General features: G+C 41.5%; 1 protein-coding gene across 3 annotated transcripts in view; it reads left to right on the top strand.

Moving 5' to 3' along the window:
• The window catches only part of OS9 (OS9 endoplasmic reticulum lectin), a 41,698-nt gene extending 25,676 nt beyond the window's left edge, over positions 1 to 16,022 (top strand). The window contains exons 7-15 of one of the 3 annotated variants that reach the window (XM_042451531.1): positions 153 to 263; positions 3,945 to 4,060; positions 5,237 to 5,279; positions 6,770 to 6,858; positions 8,470 to 8,667; positions 9,529 to 9,751; positions 11,702 to 11,869; positions 14,015 to 14,127; positions 14,678 to 16,022. In XM_042451531.1, the coding sequence (XP_042307465.1) occupies positions 153 to 263; positions 3,945 to 4,060; positions 5,237 to 5,279; positions 6,770 to 6,858; positions 8,470 to 8,667; positions 9,529 to 9,751; positions 11,702 to 11,869; positions 14,015 to 14,127; positions 14,678 to 14,815 (1,199 nt within the window). In that variant the 3' untranslated portion in view covers positions 14,816 to 16,022. Of the gene's footprint in view, positions 1 to 152; positions 264 to 3,944; positions 4,061 to 5,236; positions 5,280 to 6,769; positions 6,859 to 8,469; positions 8,713 to 9,528; positions 9,752 to 11,701; positions 11,870 to 14,014; positions 14,128 to 14,677 lie in introns of all 3 variants that reach the window. The other 2 variants (XM_042451530.1, XM_042451532.1) reach the window with 2 other exon arrangements.
• The last annotated feature ends 7,539 nt before the right edge of the window (positions 16,023 to 23,561 follow it).

Here is a 23,561-nt window from a genome sequence, read left to right as displayed (position 1 = left end):
AACAAATTTGGTAGTTCTTGAACACTGACTCCCAAGGGATCTTGAAAGAATCTTGTATTATTGAATTCCTTACAGCTGTTCATTAGCCACAATGATCAACAGTCTGTGAGGCAGTGGTGTATAACATGTATATCTTGTTTAAATTTCTGCAGCTGACACCAAGCGGAAAGTGGAGGAGATCTCTGAAGAGCTGAAAACGCTAGATTCACAGCTGTGGAATGAGAAAGACCCTAACTCTGTTACTCAGGATACAGATGGAAACAGTAAGGGACATTGCCCTTCCCTAATGTGCTTTCTGAACTAAATCTCCCATCAGCCTCAGCTACTTCAATGATCAGAGCTGGTGAGAGTTGTAGCCCAAACCATCCTGCTTGGAGAGGCTAAAACACGATCATAAATAGTGTAGCATAGGTGATTAAGGTGAAGTAATTGTCTGGAATTATAGGTGACAATATACATTTTTAAAAAGTCAACAAGCATGGTCTTCATTGCGGTTCTGTATACAGTGCGCCCGCGCCCTACGCGGCCTTGAGCATACGCGCTCAAGCCGCGGGGCGGAAGGGGCGGCGCGTCCCATTCAATTGAATGGGCGCCCGGGCGCACCGCCATGCACGAGCCCCATTGTTTCCAATGAGGCTCGAGCATAGGCGGAATTTGCCTTACGCGGAGGGATCCAGAACGGATCCCCCGCGTAAGGCAAGGACGGACTGTATTATGTTGACATGTTTTATGTGTTAAGGTACAATTGTTTATGAGATTTGTTCAGTTAGGTTAGAATTTCCTGGACTGTTAGCCCCTTTTGCGGAAAAGACAAGAGATCGTAAAGATTCATAAACAACTACATAGGTTGTGCAGAGAAATATGCTGAAGCTCTAGTACAAAACTTAGTTTTTTGGAAGACAAAGGCAAGCAAGCAGTTATATACTTGAAAAATTTACTTGGTGCTTTTAAACATATACGTATACCAATTGCCTGTAAACATACATACTAAATGTTACCTGGCTTCTAGCTAAAAGCTGATTTCATACAGAGAGGCTCCATGTAGTTGTGATTCCCCACCATCTTGGCCAGAAGAAGAAGAAAGAGGGGAAGGAGTAAGTGAGAATGAGGAGTCTTTATGTGATCACAGACTCCTAGGAATTCCTGAGGTCAGAGGGACCAGCTGCCTAGTTGCATCCCTCATAAATATCAATGTTTTACCATCCACAGCAGAGCAAACGAAAAGCTTATTAGAGGGTATTAAGCTTGGTGAGGGCCATGGAGGAAGCCTGATAGTGTGTGAGCATTCCCATTGCTTGTAATTGCTACAAGGAGGAAGGGGCATAAAGGGAATGCTGGACTGAAGCAATGATTCTGATAGTTCCCTCTCATTTTCTTCTCCTGCTATGTCCCACAATGTAGGGTGGTAATCTGCTTCCTACAGAAGAGAGATTGCCCTTTGTATCAGTGGCAGGGAGGGAGTAAACAGTCACCAAAATTACATACAATCAAGTTATTAGGGCCTAAATACTATAATGGCTCCAGACCCTCTCTGATCTTGGAAGCTAAGCAGGATCATGCCTGGTCGGTACTTGGATGGGAAATTATTAATGAATACCAAGTACTGTAGGCAACACTTTCAGAGGAAGGAAGTGGTAAAACCACATCTGAGTATCCCTTGCCTTAAAAAACCCTGTGAAATTCATGGGGTTGCCCTAAGTCCAACAGTGGACTTGAAAGCGTGAGTCAAATTGGTTTTAGCATATGGTGACTCTGTTAATGAGAGACATCCAAGAAACCTTATTTTTGATCACCTTCTTTAGTTCTTGCAGACTTAGAGCTGTAGCTTTGTTGACTGACTTTATCCACCTGTAATGTGGTATTATCAGGGATGTGTTGGCTCAGCAGTTAAAATGCTGACTCTGACATCTGCAAGATCACCAGGTTGGCAATTCAAGACCCAAGCACCGTATGACGGAGTGATCTTGCGTCACTAGTCCCAGCTTCTGTCAACCTAGGAGTTTGAAAACATGTAAAAATGCAAGTAGATAAATAGGAACTACTTCAGTGGGAAGGTAACAGCATTCCACGCAGTCATGCTGGCCACTTGATCACAGAGTTGTCTTTGACAATGCTGGCTCTTCGGCTTAGTAATGGAGATGACCACTGCCCCCTACAGTCAAACACAACATGACAATCAGAAGGGAAACCTTTACTTTTACCTTTTTAATCTGCTATTCCTCTTTTCCTACTGCCTTCCACTTTGCCTATCTGGTGGAATTTATTTTCTTTCTTTCTTTCTTTCTTTCTTTCTTTCTTTCTTTTATTTCTACCCTTCTTTTCTCCCAGTAAGGGACTCAAAGTGGTTTACAATTCCCAAAGAAGTTACATCTTTCATGACCCCAAGGTTTTGTGATGTGTGAGATAGGATATAAGATCAACTTGGCTACCATCTTTATCTTATAGCAGAGACCGAAAACCACACATGGAACAATATGAGGAGGGTTCTCTAGGTTTGGATTGTGGGGTCATAGTATGGGGGGGGGAAGGGGGTTGTAACTCAAATAATAAAATGAAAATACTGAAATGCAACATCATTGTAATCAGTTCTTAGACTCATGCAGCCCTAGGATCCCTTCTCTTTTTTGGATCCGTCTGGGGGTTGCAGAAATTGCTGGGGGGGGATGCAATCCTGCATTTTGAATGGTGCTCAGAAACAGACCAGTAATCACATTTGTTTTTTTAAAGAGAGACATGATGTGAATGAGCCATTCAAACCAGTTTATCTTCACCTTGGTGTTATTAGTGGCCTTGGGCATGTGCATTTGTGAAATAATTTAAGGGGCAACATTTTTCTGTATAACCAGCTTCCAATGCTTATTGCTCACAGTCTCCATTAAGGACAATCTGTTATCATTCCAGGCTAAATTTTCATCTAAAACATGCAGAATGTATGGTAAATTGACTGACTAAAAGATATGTACACAACACAGAACCATAATATGTTTGGGAAACCATGGGCCGAAACAGACTGGTGTGACATTGCTCCTTGGAGTGCCAGATCGGGGCCATGGCAACCAAATGCCACAGCCCTGATCCAGCCTTTTTCCGGTGCAAAAAGAAGCGGCAAAATGCTGTTTCTTTTTGCACTGGAAAAAGGATGTCTTTTCTGGTGCCACTGCAGCTTTTCAGTGCTCCTGTGGCATCTAAATGCCATGCCGCTGTGTAAATGGCTGGGCGGCTTCCTGCCAGCTTGGGGCCGTGTATCATGCATACGCTATGGCCCCAAGCTGCCGGGAAGCCAGCATATTTTGCTAGTCTGTTCCATCAGTATGGCCCGGTGTGGCAAACATAAATGTATTCCCGCCACTAAAAAAATATAAAATCCATGAACAGCTGTCATATAACTCACTGGTGAAACAGCCTCCTAATCCATGGTGGCTGGTGGCCACTTTATCAGCAATGTGGTGGATCTGCTCAGGGTTTTAGTTCAAATCTGACTTGAGTTCTTCTCAAGCCACTGGACCTATTTTGACAAGACAGTTAAGGGCTGCAGATAGCTTCTTCAAACTAGAATGTGGAGCAGAATCATTTCCCTACTGATGTCAACAGCTTCCAGTGCACCTAATTATTCTTAGTGGCTAAATCCATGCTGAAACAAAAGTGTGCCTTAATTGTAGATAGTATTTGCTGGCAGAGGGTTGAGACACGTCTCATCACTGGGGTGTCCTACTCAGCTCAAGTCAGTTGACTTTGAGATAGGTAAGTAGTACCTTTGTTCACAGGCCTTGAGACTAAACACTTGCAAATTGGAGCTGAGATTCTCAGTGCTAAATTTTGTGACTTAGGGAATTTTGCACTTGTATGGTTCAAAATGCCCTTCGTCTCAGCTGTACTGCAGAGACGAAGTTGAAATGTCCCATTCCTTCTCTCCTGCTCACACCCTTTGTGTTACGTTTGTTCAGTGACTCCAGCTCCTTCTCCTTCTCCTCCTGAGACTGAGCAAGACGATGACTCTGATTTCTGGGAGAGAGTGATGCGTGGAGATGGGAAAGCAACCCAGATGCCAGAACAAACAAAGGTAATGCTTAATCATCTGTTACTTGTGATCTTTCTCATTATAGAAAGATGTATACTTACCCTGAGAGTACGTAACTTTTTCTTTTCATTAATGTTTAGTTACTTGTTTGTTCCTTTTTGGGGCAGCAGGGGGTAACAGTTGAAGCAGAAGGGTGACTTCACTGTTTATATCCTATGGTACCTGATTTGGATTTTGGTCAGTGAATATTTTATTTTATTATTCTACAGGCTTACCGTATATACTTGACTGTAAGTTGATCTCATATACAAGTTGAGGGCATGTTTAGGGACCAAAATTTTGGATTTTGATATGACCTGTGGATAAGTCAAGGGTAAAACTTAGGGGCATATAACAAAGGATGTAAAGGATGAAGCAAAGGAAAATAATGCCAAAGGACTTATAAGATTCTGGCAGGCATGACTGCTTGAGCTCGTCCTAAAGGCTGGATGGATGAGAAGGAAACTGCGGTAAATAGTGGCTGTGTGATGTGTGGAGGAGATAACCAAGTGCAGATGGGGCTAAGAAAACGCATACATGTTAAAAAAAGATGAAAAGGCAAAGCAGAAAAATGTCGACTATGTTGGCAGTAATTATAGCCTAACTTCAGTTATTATTATTCTGTCATTATCCTAACTTTGCCTGATGTTAACCCAGAAAAGCAGACAAACATATACAATGTCTTATACAAATCCTGCAAAGCCCTGTTCCTCTTAGCACTCCTTTGAGGGGAAGCATGAAAGAGTTGCTGCCACCATTTTCCAGCCCAGGCATTCGAAAAGGCCAGATATAGATTGCAGCAGAGAGTGTAGAGGGCGTCGGTGCTTCTTTTAGGTGCCCTGAAATGGGACAGGTTAGATAAGAACTTCGTTCAGTCAGACGGATATTACTGGCTGCTACTGGGTTTAACACCAGCTCCAGAACAGAAGCCACAACATACAGTTCCTAAATGCCAAAAAATAGGTATATTTGTTGGGTATGAATGAATGCTTTGTATGCACATCCATCCTATGTATAGCATGCACAACACCAGAGAAAATATGGGAAGTGAATCCCTCTGGCCGAAGGAGTTGCAGAGCCCAAGGGCTTGTACAGTGCAGAGAGGCTTCACCACTTAACCCAAATATAGTGGCTCCTGTGGGTACGCTCACACCATTCCTCTTACATTCTCTTCTGCAGGAGGAAGAACCAATCCTGAAAACAGCAGATAGTCACTTGGCAGGTAAGATACGATGGCTTAAAGGTATGTTGGATCTAAAGAGGTAGAAGGATGCTATGGGGAAAGTTACATGAGCCCAAAAGGAATTCAGGAGTCTCTCATGCTCTCTTCCCTTTTCTTCCCAAAAGGTGTTGCTTCACAGCTGAATAGCTGAAAGTGTCTCATAGTGCCATGCTATGGAATTCTGGGATTTGTAGTTTTGTGAGATATTTAGCCTTCTCTGTGAGAGAGCTCTGGTGCCACAAGAGACGACAAATCCCAGGATTCCATAGGATGGAACCATGACAGTTAAAGTAGTATCAAACTGCATTAATCCTGCAGTGTGTCAGCAGCCTAAGTCCTGAGCTGGTCTTTATAAGAGCAACATTTTACTTTGTAAAAATATTGCCTGGGTTTATATTTTCTCTGTTTGCTTTCCTTCCCCTTTCTCTTTTGTGTTTTATCATTCTAAATGTAAGCCTGTGGTCAGTGAGTGCTTTATTTTATTTTATTTTTTGTTGTACATATTCTTATTTGAAAGCCTTTTCATCTGCAAAGTGGGATAAAAACAATTTAAATATAGGTTGGCCTCAGCTAATGATGTCGATGTATTCCTGGGCATTACTTCTTTAACAGAAAATTTGATGCCAGAGGCAGAAGCAACATGAAAACAATGGGGAATGGTTCCTATCCCACAAAAGAAAAAGAAAAAGAAAAAAAAGAATAAAAGAACAGCAATTCAACATGTTGGAACTAACTACATGTCCTTGTGAAATGAAACAAACCAAGCCAGCTAAGCCTTGCAAAAGTAACAAAAAACATGTTGAAGCTTTTAGAATGCACTTGAAGGATTTTTCCAGTATGAATCCTGTTTTTAACATGCTGTGTGGGGTAGCTGGTCAGGTAGTAAAAACTTCCAGCTAGCCAGAGGACTAGGAGGAAATGGGGCACAGGGTGGGCATAAAAAGACTATTGTAAAGAGAAGCTTCTTTGTCAGAGGCTTTGTTAACTGAGACATGCCTGTGCAATACCTTACTCTGTGTCAGCTTGCAAACAAATGGAGAGTGGAGATTTAAATAAGAACTTCCCAAATCCAAACCTAATATTTGATATGCTCTAGCTTCATTGAGTTATATTCCACAAGAGCAAAATGAAGGGTTTTATGTAAAAAACTATGGTCCAAAGCATGGAAGGTGGCACAAAACTCAGCACATTGAGCAGCTCCACTTTCTACATGTATATTGTAATTTTAAAACATGTTTCTGGTTCTTAAGAAAATAACAGACATGTGAGAAATATGAGCAATGCTCATTGAAAGCTCAGAAGCTTAATGGAGGATCAAGCCCACGTTAATCAGTAGATGTTTAATATATTATGCAAAGCAAATCTGCATGGGACTTCTACCGGCTTAAAAATTCAGCCTTTTGTGTACCTGCTTGAATGCATTTTTGTGAATTCCTGCCAGCCATGGGTCTCCCAGGAAAATCTAATATATGGTGCCTGCATCTTTCTAGATTTCAAGAAAAAAATACACTTCAAAGTTATACGGAACCCTGGAGACCTGGTTCAATTCATTCATGACTTGAAGAAGAGTGCCAAGAAGGTAAGATTTTATGGCAAGACATTGTGGCTGATGATGGGCTGAAGCTCAGGATTTTAAATAGATGAATGTGGGACATATCTTCACAGCTTCTTATACCTGTCCTGATAAAGCAGTGATAGTGTGTGAAAATACATTTGCTGGGTTTGTTTTAATGCAAGTAATGAAACATGTTTTAATGCAAGTAATAAAACAAGTGTGAGTTTGGGTGATGTTGGCACAGCACCATTTTTTAAAGGTCAGAATACATCCCCTTCTGACCTCAGACAATGCCAGAGTGCTGAGCACCAGTTCTACCTTTTGACTTCATTACATCCTAGACAAAATGCAGCCCTCCAGATGTTATTGGATTGATCCTTCCTTGGTCCTAGCCAAAATAGCTAATGCTGGGAGTTTCACTCCAGCAACATCTGTGGGCACTATCCTTCCTGCACTAATTGATTCATGTAATCTGTGCGAGACATCTTATGTTTCTAATTGCACTCCTGGAGCAGGCTGGGCCTTCAAAAATGTGTTGCTTGCTTTTGTCTTGCTTAAAAATCTCCTTCATTGGAAGCTTTTAAGTAGAGTTGGATAACCATCCCCCAAGGATGTTTTACCTGTGGATTCCTGTGGTTAAGCCAAATGGCCCTGGGGTGTTTTGCAACTCCATATAGGTTGGGTTTCCTGCTTCCAAAGTGTTTGGGACCAGCAGTGTTTTAGATTTCACAGTTTTTTTAGATTTTGGAATATTTGTATATACATAATGAGATATCTTGGAGATGAGACCCACGTCTAAACATGAAATTTATTTGTGTTTCATATATACCTTATATACATAGCTTGAAGGTAATTTTACACCCAATATTTTTAATAATTTTGAGCCTGAGTCAAAATGTATAGTGAACTATCAGAAAGCAAAAATGTTTCTACGGGACTGTACAGACTGGCTTGAAGTGCTGGCATGGGGGCGGTGTGGGGGTGTGGCATTTGGACAATGCACACCCTCACGCCGGCGTCACAACAACTACACAGTGGATGGTATCACAGTGCTCCTTTGGCACATGGAAAGAAGCGCCAAAAAGTGCTGCAGCGGAGCGGCAAGAGCACCTTTTTGCAGGCTCTAAAAGGAGCTTCATTTTGCCATTTCTTTTAGAGCCGGCAAAGCGACAGATTGGGGCCACATGAAGAGGGCAGTGTGGAGCCACTCCTTTGGGGCGGTCTGCTTTGCCCCATCTCAGCCACCCATGTGAACAATTTTGTATTTTGGAATATTTCAGATTTAAGAATTCCAAATAAGGGAGACTCAATCTGTATTGACTTCATGGAAGTCATGGGTTGCAGGGGAAATGTTCTGTGACACATACATAAAGCTACAATTTGTCATGGATTTTTTTCCCCTCGGCTACCTTTCAAGTGGAAGGATATTCCCTGGATATTCATTCCTGATACAACATTCTGCCAGATTTTATCTTTTATTTATTCAGTTTATTCCTTGTCTTACTCCCATTAAGGGATGAAATAGATGAAAATGTATACCATATCTTTTGAATGATAATATGTGGGGTGGCTTAGTTGGATCAGCCAGACTCGACCTTCCTTTGCAATGTCTGTGTTGCCCTTTTCTTCCTCCAGGGTAAGGAGAAGGCTAGTGAATCAGAAGAAGAGTCACAAGATGTCTCACCCAAAAATGAGCCAGAATTAGAGTCAGAGAAAGCTGGAGAAGAAGAAGTCCAGGAAGATGAGGATGAGGAGGAATTGCTGGGGAAGTTTGAGAAGGAGCTGGAAGACATCCTGCTGCCAAAGTCTGAAATGGCCAAGCTGAAGGAAGAGGTGAAATCAGAGATGGAGAAGGAGTTAGATCACATCATTGATGAGGTCAGGATCTGTGAGGACAGAGGTTGCAGAAGTTTTTTTTCTTAACCCACACTGTCCAAAATCCCCCTAACAACCATGCTAGCTGAGGGATTCTGGGAGTACAATCCAAAAATACCTTTCCAGTTCTGTGTGAGGCTCCTTCTGTTTCCTTCTGTACTGCACTTCTGAAAAGAACAAAGTATAGGTGGAGCCAATATTTGATAGCACTTGTACCTAGCTGTTGTTTGCCCACCCACTGCCTTACATGAGAAAAGAAGCCAAAGCATTTCAGGCTTCATTTGATTAAGGAAAAAAGATGAGAGAGAGAGAGAGAGAGAGAGAGAGAGAGAAAACAGGTCTACAGAAAGAGGAAGAGAAGGAAATGTCCTCATTCTTTTCCTTGTTAGGATTAAAATTTGAGTTCATTCTGTGAAATTGATAATAATTAGTTCAGAACTGAGAACAGGGAGTACTACTTTATATAGTGCATAATTGGGTTATGTGAAGGAATGCCTTCAACCATATAATTTGGCCTGTACACTGAGATCTGTGTCATAAATCTGTCTTGTGTGCCTACCATTAATCTGTTTTGTTGGCGTAGAAAGGAGATAGTCATCTTGGTGGTGGCCTCAACCCTGGTACTTTCTTCCTGTAAATGTGTCCTTTCTGTGCAGTTGTTTAGGCAAGCAGTAAAGGCTTTTGTGTTATAAAACTACCTTCATTTGAATTTGTCATTAGCTCATATTTGCCACTGTGGCAGGAAATGAGGCAGTCTCAACTTCAGACTCTCCAAAAATCTTAGTCTGTACTTTTTTTCTATAACTGCTAACTTGACAGGTGGAGGATGAACTGGAAACAGAAGGCCTGAAAGGGGAGTTTGATCGCAAGCAAGCCTCCAAGTCTTTGGCTTCAACCCTCAACAAGCTTATTGACAAACTGGATTCAGGCAAAGTCCCAAATAAAGGGGATAAAGAGCAAGAGCAGAAACTAGAGAAAGAAGAGGAGGCACCACTGGATGGAGGAGACGGTGCTAAAGAAAATGCAGCCAACACAGCCAGTGGTATGCTTTCATATACACAGTGTGAATTTCATTATTTTGAGTATTAGTGAGTTTGAGGAAAGTAGTGTTGAGGTTTTAGTGACAAACTAGATCCTGGGAGATGAGGGTTTAAACCCCTACTTCGCCACAGAAACCCATTGGGTGACCTTGGGGAAGCTGTGCTCGCTTGGCCTCAGAGGAAGGCAATGGCAAATCTCCCCTGAATAAATCTTGCCAAGAAAACCCAATGATAGGGTCACCATAACCTGGAAATGACTTGATGGCACATAACGAATTTGAAGATATTTCTGTAACAACCAGCAGGGGGCATTAGTTTGCAATTTTAGGGATTCACTTGCTAACTTGAATCATCAAGGTAAGATGGGCAGGACTAGCAAGTGGTGAAGTAACTCTAGAGGAAATCTGTAGGAACAGTTAGCGATAGAGAAATATGCTTCTGAACTTACCTGGAGTTAGCTCTTAGGGACCCACATTTTCATAATCCCCCCTCTACCCATGTTCCTGCCAACCTAGCAGTTCAAAAGCAAGTAAAAGCGCAAGTAGATAAATAGGTACCACTTTGGTGGGAAGGTACCAATGTTCTATTTAGTCATGCTGGCCACATAACTACAGTGACAACAGTGGCTCTTTGGCTTAGTGACAGAGATGAGCACCACCCTTACAGTCAGACACAACTTGACAACCTTGTCAAAGGGGAAACCTTTACCTTAACCTTTTCCTCATGCTCCTAATGTTCTTGCAGGGAAATGGGACTGGGAGGAAGTTGAAGATACTTAGAGATGTAACCAGCAAACCCTGCCAGTCAGGCCTACCAAATGTGTCTTGAGGGTGGGTTAGGGATTCTCCAGGGATGATTTACAGATTACCTAAATTTTTGCAAGTTTTAGCTGTGTTGTTCTTCCTTTTTGTTACTCTTGGTCAATATAGAATACAACTGGGGGAAATATTGTAAGCCAGAAGGCGCCTCTTCCTAGTGACATTTGTCAACTTCCTGGGGTTTAAAAAGTCATTACCAAGCATTGTCCTGAAGTTTGCTGCTGCTGTTGCTGCTATTGCTACTTGGTCATTTTGTCACTGCCAGCTATTTAAAACCATTTGGGCCTCATACACAAAGCTCTCAGCACTTGCCTTTCTGTGTTTTGAAATCTTTATTCATGCATTCATTTATTCATTCATCCCCTATTTATATTTTTATTAATAATAATTATTTATTCTAGCTAGTTTGTATATATCTCAAATGGAGAAATGATACTGCCCTTCCTTATCTTTCACACCACTTCCTGTTAGTTGTAGGGAAGACTGTGCATTGAAGTTTTACCTCCTTGCTCAGTTTTCCCTTCTTTCTTTCTAAAATTCCATCCAGTATTTACCCAGACATTTTCAAGCCTAAAGGCCTAGAAACTTTTTCTTGAGTTTTTAAGCTTGAGTGTTCTGGATCTAGCTTTCTGAGCCCAATATATAATTATGTAATACGCATTTCCCACTGCTGAAGGCAGCTAGTTATTTCTTACACAACCTCCCTCTACAACTGAATGTAGACCACCAGCACTATATCCTATAAGGTGCTGGGCGGTCCCAGACTGGGGGCAAAGCCAAGTGTATAGTGAGCTGCTGGCAGGTGGCAGCACAAAGCTTGTGGCCTGTATTCAGTTTGGGTGGATCAGAAGTGCTGCCTGTATAGCTTACTGGCTGATCACATCTTTCTGGGACTTCTTGCCTTCCTTTTCCTCTGCTGTCCAGGGCTCTTCTGCTTTTGCAAGGATGCTTTGAAGGCCTTGTTATTATGCTCAAAATGCATTGCTGCAAATATTGCTATTCTAAAACTCATTGGCAGAAAAGAGGCTCTTGTTTCACAGGTAGCCTTGTGAGCAGATCCAAACAGCTTGCGCTCTGACTTTCCTCCCATGGATGCCAATTCACTGATGGGCCTCTGTCCCTTTTCTGTCTCAGATGACAACCCAGACGGGCGTTTGAAAGTCAGGGTCACTAAAGTAAAACCAGGTAGCACTCGGCAGAAGGAGCTGCGAGTCCAAGAGATGAGCAGGGACAACCCGCAGCTGCGCCACATAGAGAGTGTGGTTAAGGACCTCTTGGAGAAGGAAGGCCTGAAGGCAGAAGGTAATGCAGCCATGCCACCTGGGCAGCAGGTGATAGGCATCACTTGAAGCCTTTTCTGGGCTAGGTGCAGTAGGGAGAGAGCAGGCAGGGACGCAAGGTTGCCAGAGGACTCCCATTGTAAACTTGCAGGGAGTCATGGGCTACCCTGATCCTGATCTGATAATCTCAAGACATTATCTGATTAATCATCTTCCTGAGAAGGTTTCTGAGGCCAGGGTTGCCATCATTTCCGTATCTAAGGAAGTGGCTGGAGTTAAAGGCCATAGCTGACTAGAGAGATCACTTGTGTTTTTGCACACACACACACACACACATTTACTTTCTTTTTCCATCTGTGAAGCTCAAGCTAAATATGATCTTGGGAAGCAGGACTGGAAAATAACTTTGTCTGGAGATTGTGGAGGAATTATCCAGTTAACCAGTGAGCTGACTTAGTGGAAGGAGGTGTCACACATTCAATGCTAGGGTCTCCTCTCACTGCATAAAATTCATAATCCCCTCATTTCTTATTTAGAGAATTACAGAATGGGCCAAATAGTGCCTTTTAAAGGATAATCAGAGTGACCACTGCTGCAGCTATCCTGACATACCTCTTAATCTTGAATCACTCTTTAAAATAAAATAAACCTACCCAAAGTGTGTTGAGTCATGCTGTTCTTTGAGGGACCAATACTGAAAACAGGAGATTAAGACATGAACCTTTAAAACATGATGCTTAAAATGAATTTTAAAAAGAATCTGCAGTGTTCAGAGGCAGGGAGGAAATACAGGAAACAATATATATTTTTCAAAAGAAATAATAATGATAATGAAGAAATTATCATTAAGCATTAAAGTAGGGCTGAAGAGCTGATTTTCAAGAGAAACTGATGTTGGAGAATATCCACTTGTCGTTAGTTTTTTTAAAAAAATAACATATGCAGTTGGTTCACTTATATTTATCAAAACATGAACATCAAAGAAGTACACTTGGAGAAATCTCTAGATACTTGGAGGCCTAGACTATATTGAATAAACTGTTCTCCCCTTCCTCCACTGCATTTAAATGATATATATGTTGTGCATGGGCTGAATTCCCATTAGACTGTATCCATAGTGAATATCAGAGCCATGCAGAGTCTCAGAATGCTTGACTACATGTAGTTTGCTCCTCTGCAGAAGGATGGGCAGTCCACCACAGAGCTCTGTGGGTATAGGACTGCCACGGATAAGGTATTTTGTTGCAGGGGTCTACTGATCCAAAACATCTTTTGACCCCAGTAGGTCTGAGGATGATCAGGCCCTTCAACTTCATCAAACAAACATATACCAGAAAAATGGCCAGATCCTACCCTAGCTAATGTGAATGACCAGCACTGACACCATCCATTATTTTACTCCCACCCAACCCTTAGAATTGTTCTCTTAGGGCTGCAACCTTCGTTTTCCATCTCTCTCAATGATGCCCATAGTGCATGTGACATGACCTTGCCATGGTTAGTAGTTTACCACCACCCCAGCATGTCTTAATTGAAAATTGACTTGTAAAATGCAGGGAAAAACTGAGCTCAGCAGTAACATATTCCATTTCCAATAGAACTGACCATTTCTGAGAGATGCAAGGAGAAAATATACAGATCACATGTATAAAGTACAGCTTGAGAAAAATGACTTTTGGACTACATTTCTCAGAATCCCCTTATTGGCTGGGGGATTCTGAAGATCATAGTTCAAATCTCTCCTTTTCAAGCTCAGATGTGAGATGAGGTTTAGATTGAGCCTGCATGAATTGTCTTTGCAAGGCTCTGAATATAGCTTGACTGCAGTGTGGGGCCAGAGTCAATCTTACATGGATCCCTCTCTAGCCATTGCTTCGCCCATTAAGGAAGAAACTCATTTATTCTTGCCTTCAAGTCAGCAAAAGGTCCCCCACTATGCTTATATTCCATCATGTGCCATTTTCCTAAATAGGACTCTTTAAAGTAAGACTTCCTCAGTTTGGTGTCTTTTAGGTGTTTTGAACTTCCGCTCCCATCACCTTCAGTTAGTGTAACCAGGAATGCTTGGAACTGTAGTTGAGGAACACTGTGAGGGCACCCAGTTGGAGAGGCTACTCAGATGCTTGTGGAGGGATTTCTAATGGTTGGCTCACTCTGTAACTGGCAGGTAAAATCGAAATCAAGATAGTGACAACAGGTGGCCTGGGGGACGATGACGATACACACTGGCTGTCAGAAGAGGACACCAAGAACCTCAAGGATATTTTCTTCAACATTTTGGTGAGGACCTAAAACACAGACATGGCTTGTCCTCTTACATTATGACCTGGGGCAACAGTGTTCACGTGGCAGTCTTTCTGCTCCCTATTTCTTGGCAGTGGTGGCTCTTTCATGAAGGAAGATGAGCAGACAGCTAAACTGATCGATTTTTGAGGGGGCCTTTGATGGTAGAGGGGAATGCAGAATTGATTCCCACAATCAGAGCAAAGGTGGGAATTATGTGACCCCACATCATATGGAGGGTAGCTATTTTACACAGCCCTGCCACTAATAGCTCTTTTATGCATAGCCCACTGGAAGGAGTGTCAACTATACAGCTCCCATTCCTTTCAGTAAGGCCCTGCACAGGAGCATTTTCCAGTGAAATGATGGCAGCAGCACATCCCTGCCTTCCTGTGTTTTGGGTGGAGATCATGGAAAGTGTTGGAAACTTATTATTTTGCTTTTCCCCAAAATGTTTTGGGTTGGCAATGAATCCTAGAATTTGTCATTCACTGGCTATATAGGTGGTAGTTGCGGATTTCTCATGGTCTTGTTCTTCCTCATTTAGATACAGGGCACAGAGGAAGCACACAAGGAGCAGCGGCGCCAACGCCAGCTGGAAGACAACTACCGTTTTGTGTGGGGGCGGAACCAGGAAGAGCTGCCAGCTGCTAGTAGCACAGATTCAGATGAATTGGATTTTTGAACCTCGCCGAGCATCCAAATGCTGCCAACCACAGCTGTTCCCCTGCAGGACCTGGCTGGCACCTTTCACTTGATGATCAGGATGATCGACGTCTTTCCACAGTGACCGGAATCCCACTCAAATGCTCATAAAGCCAGTGGCCAATGCAAAGGCCATCTCAGGCACAAATTGTCTTCTTTAGATCTACAGCTGCCATATCAAATTTTGCTAAGGCAGCTTCAGTCATCTTTCCTCACTGTGTCATGAAGGTTTCTGTCAGCTGCCTCAGATAGTGCTGGTGGCCTTTCCTCAGGGCCTAAACTATGGTGCCCTCCAATGCCAAGCTGTTGGCTTCATCGTCAAGTCTCCAGCCAGCTGTTCTTGGCCAGAGGAAGAGAAATGTCAAGGTAGAGTTATAGCAGACCCAACTCTCCTGACCTTAAACTGTTAAACCAAAAGAAACCAAAAAAAGAAAGAAAAAAGTTCTTACTGCAAAACCCTTCAATTCAGTGAAAGGTGGAATCAGGGTAAAGAACTGATACCCCTTTATTTCCTAATGCCTTGTATATTTGGATGAAATCTCTTCTCCCCACCCGGCCCCCATTATGTAGATGGCTGTGTCTCACCTGTGTGCCTTGAAATGTCAAACTGGAGGAAGAAGCCTCTTTTTATCTTGCTTGGGCCTCTTCCCAACACCCCCTCCCTTTGTTTGTTTGTTTTTTTCCTTTTCTGTTCAAAAGTTTGTTAAGAGCACAGATTGGCTCCATGTTGTGCTGGCCACTCTTTGTGACCATCTTCTCAGATGCTGCGTGTGGGCTTGCAGCTTTGAGCTCGTGAACCCAGCAAAGAGACTGCAGAGCAATGTGGAAGAAGGGTATTGTACACTGCTCTTTCTTGCAGCATAGTTTCACCTCTACTAGGACCCTAGACATAGGAGTATGTGGACTGCATTTTTTTAAAAAAAGCAGCCTCTCAAGCGGAGTCCCATGGACATGGCTGGCTGTTCCTTCTGTGAAGTTTCAAGCCACAAGCTGGGCTAGAATCTCTTGCAGTGAGACAGTGAATTCAATCCAAAAGCAGAACAATCGGAGCTACTGAATGGGTGACTGGAGAGAACGAATTGCTGCCCCAGGAAAAGGGTGAGGCTGGAAGAATCCTGCCACCTCCTTTGGCACTTAAAGGACTATTTGCAATTCTTTTTTTCTATCAATAAATCCAGGTCATCCCAGCCTTGATTTGGGTGTTTGCTTTCCTAGTTGTTTGAGGGAGGGGGCACTGTAGTAGCCAGCCGAGCAGTAGAACTGGGTAGGTATTGCACATGCCCCTTGACTTTGTTGGACTGCATTTCCTAGCTGCCCTATGCAGCATGGCTGATGGTAAGGAATGCTAGGAGCAGCAGTTCAACAATATCTGAAGGACCATACAATTTCCACCCTTGTATGAAAAGGAAAACAGTAATAGTTTTTCTTCAGACATTATCTGCTCCTCACTGCACCTCTTGAAGCAAAATACAGTGTGCACGCTCCATATGCACACACACCATACACGACTTCCTGTTTATGCGGAGGTTGCATCGCCATTAAATGAATGGTGTGTGAGCCTGGCGCATGTGCGCACCGCACCACCACAAGCACGAGCCCCATTATATTGAATGGGGCTCGAGCTTATGCGGGATTTATCTTACGCAGGGGGTTCGAAATGGATCCCCCACGTAAGGCAAGGCTCCACTGGTATCCCCTGAAATAAAGTATCTTCAAATACTTTGAAGTTAAGAAAAATCCGCTGCCTCCTTGGTGGTGAAGGCCAGAATTGCACAGATGACCAGAATGCCCTTGAGGATCTATAAATTAACATTCTGTAACTGTGTCTATCGATTCAATGTGGCTTGTGCACCAATGGTAAGGCTGGCATGTTATTTATTGCTAAACTAAATAGCTGTTGGCGGGGAGGGAGTGTCATTGTTCAAAGGTCAGCATGAAACCCTATTCCGCAACTTTGAATATTTGCTAGGCTTTGTTTGCACACAGAAGCAGATGTATTTTCTAGGTGCCCATACAGTGCATCGCTGTGCAAATAATACATTGGGAAAGCACAATCATGGAAGCTCTCTCTACATGCCCCTTTCATTTCCATGCCTCCCTATTGGACTGTCTGGTTTATGTATATTGTAATTACATCCTTTGGAGTTGTTGCACTTGCATTTTGCTTTGCTGCAGCCCATACTCGTGTCGGGGTGTTTATATGCAGGGGCAAAGATGTGCATTTTCTACCTTGAGTCGGACTATCCCTGCGTCTGATTTGGTTTTTAGCCCCATAGCATGGCTTCGGTCTAGTTTCCAGCCGCTTTTGAGGTGTGTGTCATCTAAATGCCCTGCCTTCCAAGTGGCTTTAAATTGCTTTATTTTGCCCATCTGTTTTCCCCCATACAAAGCCAAAGGGGGTGAGAGGTTGGTGGAGAAATGATTATTTTCATGGTGGCAGAATTCAAAGACCTAGCCATGTTAATCTGGAAAATCAGTATGCAAGGTGAACTTGTAGCACCTTTGAGACAAACTGAAATATATATATATATATATATATATATATATATATATATATATATATATATATATATATCAAATAAATAAAATAAAATATAAAAATAATGAAATAAAATATAAAATATTTTTAAATTATATAAAATTAAATAAAAATTGAAATTAACTTTAAATTGGTAGCAAAATATGTTAAAATTAAAAATAAAATTTGAAATATAAAAAATAAACTAATAATCAAATAATTAAAAATAATAAAATATAAAATACAGTGCGCCTGTATCATACGTGGGTGCGCTATTTGCGGCTTCTAGCATACGCTGGGAGCCGCGCTGGAAAGGCTTCTCCCATGCCCTGGAAGAAACAATGGGGTGCTTGACTTTACATGGTATTTCCCTTACGCGGCGGGGTCTGGAAGAGATCCCCCACGTAAGGGAAGGGCCAACTGTATTACCTTTAAAATAAAATCAAACTAATTTAAAATTAATAAAAAATATGAAATATAAAATATATAATAAAATAAAAACATAAAATAAAATAAAAACATAAAAATATAATAAAAGGCATGAAAATAAAAGGAATATATAAAATATAAAAATGAAAATAAGAGAAATAAATAGAAATATAAATAAATAATAAAATAAAAATACATAATCTGTGGAGGGGTGGAAAAGCTGCCTGTTTGCTGGCCCAAAAAGGAGCAGCTCTTCGCCGCTCCTTTTTCAGCCAGCAGAAAGGCTGATTGCAGCCATGAGGGCAGCCGGATGGCATGAAGCCAGCTTAGGGCGTTCATTCTGTGGAAGCTGGCTTTTCATGCAGGTCTATACAATTTAAATAAATGAAATGACATAACAAATTGAAAAAAAGTATTATAAATGATAATAAATAAAATATAAACTTAATTAAAGCATAATAAAATTAAATTACATAAAAATTTAAACAAACTAAATATTAAAATATAAAATATAATAAATATAAAAACATACATTTAGAATGAAAAATAAAATTGCATAAATAAAAATAAAATATAAAGAAATAAAATAATGAAATAAAATTAAAAAATAAATAAAAATTAAAATAAAATAAAATAAAAATCAGAAATATAAGAAATATAAAGAGAAAATTAATTAAAATATAATAAAAATTAAGACTAAAAGTATAATATCAAAAGATAAAATTATTTTCATAAACTATAATATCAAATAGATAAAAACTTTCTTCCTTATATCTTTCTTATTTCATGTTTTAATATATGTTATTTTATATTTTGTTATTTTGTCTTATTTTATTATTTATTTATTTATTTTTATTTCTATTTTTAATTTATTATTTACATTTTTATTTTTATTTCATTTTATGTACTTAATATTTTATTTTAATCTATATGTTATATATTTTATATTTTACTTTTTATTTTAGATTATTATTTTATTATTTTATTTTTTCTTTCTTTTTTATTTTAAATTTATTTTTTATATCATTTAGCTTTTAACTTTGATGCCTTTCCTATTCTGTATTTCAGAACAAGGCATACATCCTGTTCTGCATCATTCAAAGCTGATGAGTGGGGTGGAACAGATGGCTTACAACTGTTGTGAAGGCAGGGCATTTATATGATGCATGCATCCAAAGCAGGTGGATATCAAAATAAAGCCATGCTCCGGGGCTAAAAATCAGAGGAAAAAGATGCTTTGGTACTCTGACTTAACGTGGAAAATGTGCATTATCAAACTGGCTTATAAACAGGCTGGCGCAAGTACGGGAATGTGGGAAAGTAACGTAGCATAGGGAAGTGGCCTAGAGCATGTGCCCTGGAATCAGCCGATGTGTCTTTACACATATACTGTATATATTATCTTTAAGGAAGGGAAAGGTACTAGAGATCCTCTTTATTATCGACTGATATCATTACTAAATTTTGATTACAAAATATTCACAAATTTCCTTGCAGGAAAGCTGAAAAGAATTCTACAAAAAATAATCTATAAAGATCAGACTGGATTCCTACCATTCAACACAAAAACTGTTATTAATATAGTCATTCCTCTTAATTTGCTAACTTGGAATTCACAAATTTGGTTAGTTGCAAGGGCTCTCCTGACTCCTCCCATGCCTGGAAAAGTTGATCTAGGTATTGGAGGGGTCTGGCGAAAGCTCAAGTGGCTGTTTCAACCTCCCCTCCGATGCCCGGATCAGGTGATCCAGGCATGGCAGGAGTGGAGAAAGATCCCCGCGGCTCCCCTCCGGACCCCTGCCATGCTTGGATTGGGTGATAAAAAGAGATTCAGGGCTATCTAATCTTTAGTTATGTTACAATGCAAGTACTGTGTGCTGGCACCATATGTGCACTATACGCAGCTTTCAGCTTACGCTGAAGCCGCGCAGCAAATAAGTGAATGGTGCACTCATTCTGCCGTGCTGCGACCATGAGCCCCATTATATTCAATTGGGCTCAAGTATAAGCGCTTTTTGCCGTAAAGTAAGGTAAGGGCTCACTGTACTTTCACTTGGAGTTCAGACTGGATTTCTAGACAATGAAAGTGCTGCTAAAATTATAAGGACTTAACAGGTTGAGTTGGCATGCTTACTTATGGTATAGAAAGCTGAAGGCAAATAGAGAATTCTAAGACAATGTCATTAGAAAAGCACTTTTAAAAATATGGTGGAAACATCAAAGAAAATTATATAAGAAGAAATTTTCTTTGGGCAATGGAAAGAAACCAGTAAAAAAATGGATAAGGTATAAAGATCTCTTAAAAAGAGTTCCCCAACTGGAAAATAAAATCTAGAGGAGAATTGGAAGAGGAAAGAATTCAAGTTGCCTGTGAACAACAGAGATTCAACCCAGATTCATCCTGGATTATTTTCACTGTGTGAATAGCCCCCCAGGCCACTTTTGAAAGGTAGCTTATTGCCACCCTACCCTCACCCAGCTGCTCTTCTTTACTCTGCTCAGTTGTCTTCTACTTTCTTGAGCATTGCTGGGTCTCCCGAGCAGGGTGACCCAAAGTCCTAACTACAAGGGAGGACAAGACATTGCCAAATGTAGGACATTAAAGAAAAAATGTAGTTCATGACCAAGCTAAAGACACTCATATAAATGTGAATGCATGCTTCTTAGTCAGGCTCAAAATGGAGGACAGATTGGACAGAAGGCTGAAACGTAGGACATTCCCTGGAAAACGAGGACACCTAGTCACCCTACTCCTGAGGGACATTCACACTCCAGAATGATGGCACTATGATGCTATTTAAACGATCATAGCTGCCTCCATGGAATCCTGACATTTGTAGTTTGGTCAGAAGCAAACAGAATGCTAATGCCCCCTGCCTCTAAACTGCCCATCCTAGGAGGCCTTAATATGTTGCTGTGGCAATGAAAGTGGCATCATAATGCTATAATTGTGTAGGGTGAAAGGATCCCTGTTATCCTTTGCCTGGCATAGACCATTTTCCTGTCTTTCCAGGTTTCCTTAGGTGTTCCTGCAAGGTCTAGCTTTAGGCCAGAGCAGATGAATAGGAAAAAGTGGCTCCATCCTGCTTTTTCCGGAAGTGGGTCAAAACCCTGCTGCCCACACAGCCTGCTCTCAAGCTGGACCAAACACCCATGTGCACACCGCATAACACAGTGTGAAGTAATTCTTTTTGTCGCCTCCCTACCATGCATGTGCACCATCACACTAACACACTGTTCGCAACCTCCACTTACATCCCACATCCCACCCAGATGCCATACCATTGGATGGCCACCCCTTTGATCGGCCACACAGTTGCACGTGTGATGCTTCGCTGTTACAAAGAATCAGAGCATCAGTGTACCAAGTGGTACATTGGCAAAGCACAATCATGGAGGCCTCCATACATGCCCTTCTCACCCCATGCCCCCCTGTTGGACTGCCCGGTTTGTGTATGTTGTAATCACATCAGTCTGAGGTATTGCAGATTCCCTTTTGCTTTGCTGCACCCCATACTGGCATCAGGCTGTTTATACACAAGAGCAAAGATGCACTTTTTCCACACTAAGCTGGAGTATCTTTATCAATGACCTGGATGACAGAATTGGGAGCATACTTAGCAAATTTGCAGATGACACCAAATTAGGGGGAATAGCTAATACACCAGAGGACAGGATCAAGATTCAAAATGACCTGAATGGACTAGAAAGCTGGGCCAAAGCTAACAAAATGAAATTCAACACAGAGAAATGTAAGGTATTGCACTTAGGGCGGAAAAATAAAATGCACAGATATAGGATGGGTGACACCTGACTGAATGAAACTACGTGTGAAAGGGATCTAGGAGTCCAAGTAGACTACAAGTTGAACATGAGTGAACAGTGTGATGCTGCAGCTAAAAAGGCCAATGCTATTTTAGGCTGCATCAATAGAAGTATAGTGTCTAGATCAAGAGAAGTAATAGTGCCACTGTATTCTGCTCTGGTCAGGCCCCACCTAGAATATTGTGTCCAGTTCTGGGCACCACAATTCAGAAAGGACATTGAGAAACTGGAGCGTGTCCAAAGGAGGGCGACAAAAATGGTGAAGGGTCTGGAAACCATGCCCTATGAGGAACGACTCAGGGAGCTGGGGATGTTTAGCCTGGAGAAAAGAAGGTTAAGAGGTGATATGATAGCCCTGTTTAAATATTTGAAAGGATGTCATATTGAGGAGGGAGCAAGCTTGTTTTCTGCTGCTCCAGAGAACAGGACCCGGAACAATGGATGCAAGCTGCAGGAAAAGAGATTCCACCTGAACATTAGGAGGAACTTCCTGACAGTAAGGGCTGTTCGACAGTGGAATGCACTCCCTTGGAGGGTGATAGAGTCTCCTTCCTTGGAGGTCTTTAAACAGAGGCTGGATGGCCATCTGTCAGGGATGCTTTGATTTGGATTTCCTGCATGGCAGGGGGTTGGACTGGATGGCCCTAGTGGTCTCTTCCACATCTATGATTCTATGATTCTTTTTGCTCCGATTTTCAACCTTGGAGTGCGGCTTCAGTCCAGTTTCCAGCTGCTTTGGAGGCATGTGTCATATAACACACACACACCACCACCACCTTCAAAGCGACTGGAATCTGCTTTATTTTGCCCGTCTGTTTCACCCCATAGTGAGCCCCCTCAGCTTCTTTTTTCATACACACACCTATTTTGGAAAATTGAGTGTTTTAAATGTTAAACAGAGCAGGAAGGGCCCTGTAACACTTTAAAAGGCAAGCTTCTGAAAGCTGCTAGGGGAGTCGATTCATACGTTTTTAGCCAGCGAAGGGTGGTCTGGAGAGTCTAGAAGGGCTAAGAGCCACCAAAACAGCCTTGCCTACCCATGGCGTAGATGGTATCTTGCAAAGAATGGAGCTAGGCATCAAGGTAGATATCACTTGCTCTGCTCCACTGTCTATTTCTCTAGTGAAGTGATTCCGACCTTTGTCCCACTAGTTCCATGGGGCACCAGCTGGCTCTTGCCAGCCCTATAGCTGTACAAATAGCTGTAAAATAAAATGTATTGGAAATCAAGTCTTTCCTGTTTGGAACTGACTCACCAGGCAGTGTTTTTTTAGTACCCAAGAGCAGTTCTGCCCCACTTGTATTTTTCAGAAAAACTTTACTATTTCCTCATTCAATCTTTTTATAGGGCAAAGTCATAAGGAACATCTATAGCTGAGAGCTTTCCTATTGGGCTGGGTAAGATACATTGTCTTGACAAAATATTTTACAAGACAATTGGGTAAACCATTGCAAGCATATAAAATGCTTTGCCTACAGCTAAAATAGTCTACACAATCCTGTCTGGCCCACCCGAAAAGCATATGGTGGCGCTGAAAGGTACATAAAAAGGTGAAAAGAATAGCATGCTTTATATAGACATGGCATGATAAGTGGAGAACAGTGAGAGAGAAATGGCTGGCCTTCCTTATGGATAAAGGCTCAATTCTATGGAATCCTGGGATTTGTAGTGGCACCAGAGCGCTTTGACACAGAAGGCTAAATGTCTTTAAAAAACAATTCCCACAATTCCATAACTTGGAGCCAAGACAGTTAAAGTGGTAGATTATTTCTGCACTGCAGATGCAACCAGAGAGAATTTGGAGAGAGACGTGTTGCAGTTTCTGCATATACATACATTGCATTCACATAGAAGTTACTAATATTTGGGTTGCAATGAGTAGCCTGTGTGATTTTGGCCTTCCCCATCCAGGAGTCCTTCAGCAGTGTAGACCAAAGTCAATGCCAGTTTAGG

The sequence above is a fragment of the Sceloporus undulatus genome, chromosome 2 (assembly GCF_019175285.1).
Source record: "Sceloporus undulatus isolate JIND9_A2432 ecotype Alabama chromosome 2, SceUnd_v1.1, whole genome shotgun sequence".
In the NCBI taxonomy this organism is placed as follows: domain Eukaryota; kingdom Metazoa; phylum Chordata; class Lepidosauria; order Squamata; family Phrynosomatidae; genus Sceloporus; species Sceloporus undulatus.
This window is presented reverse-complemented; position numbering and strand designations above follow the sequence as displayed.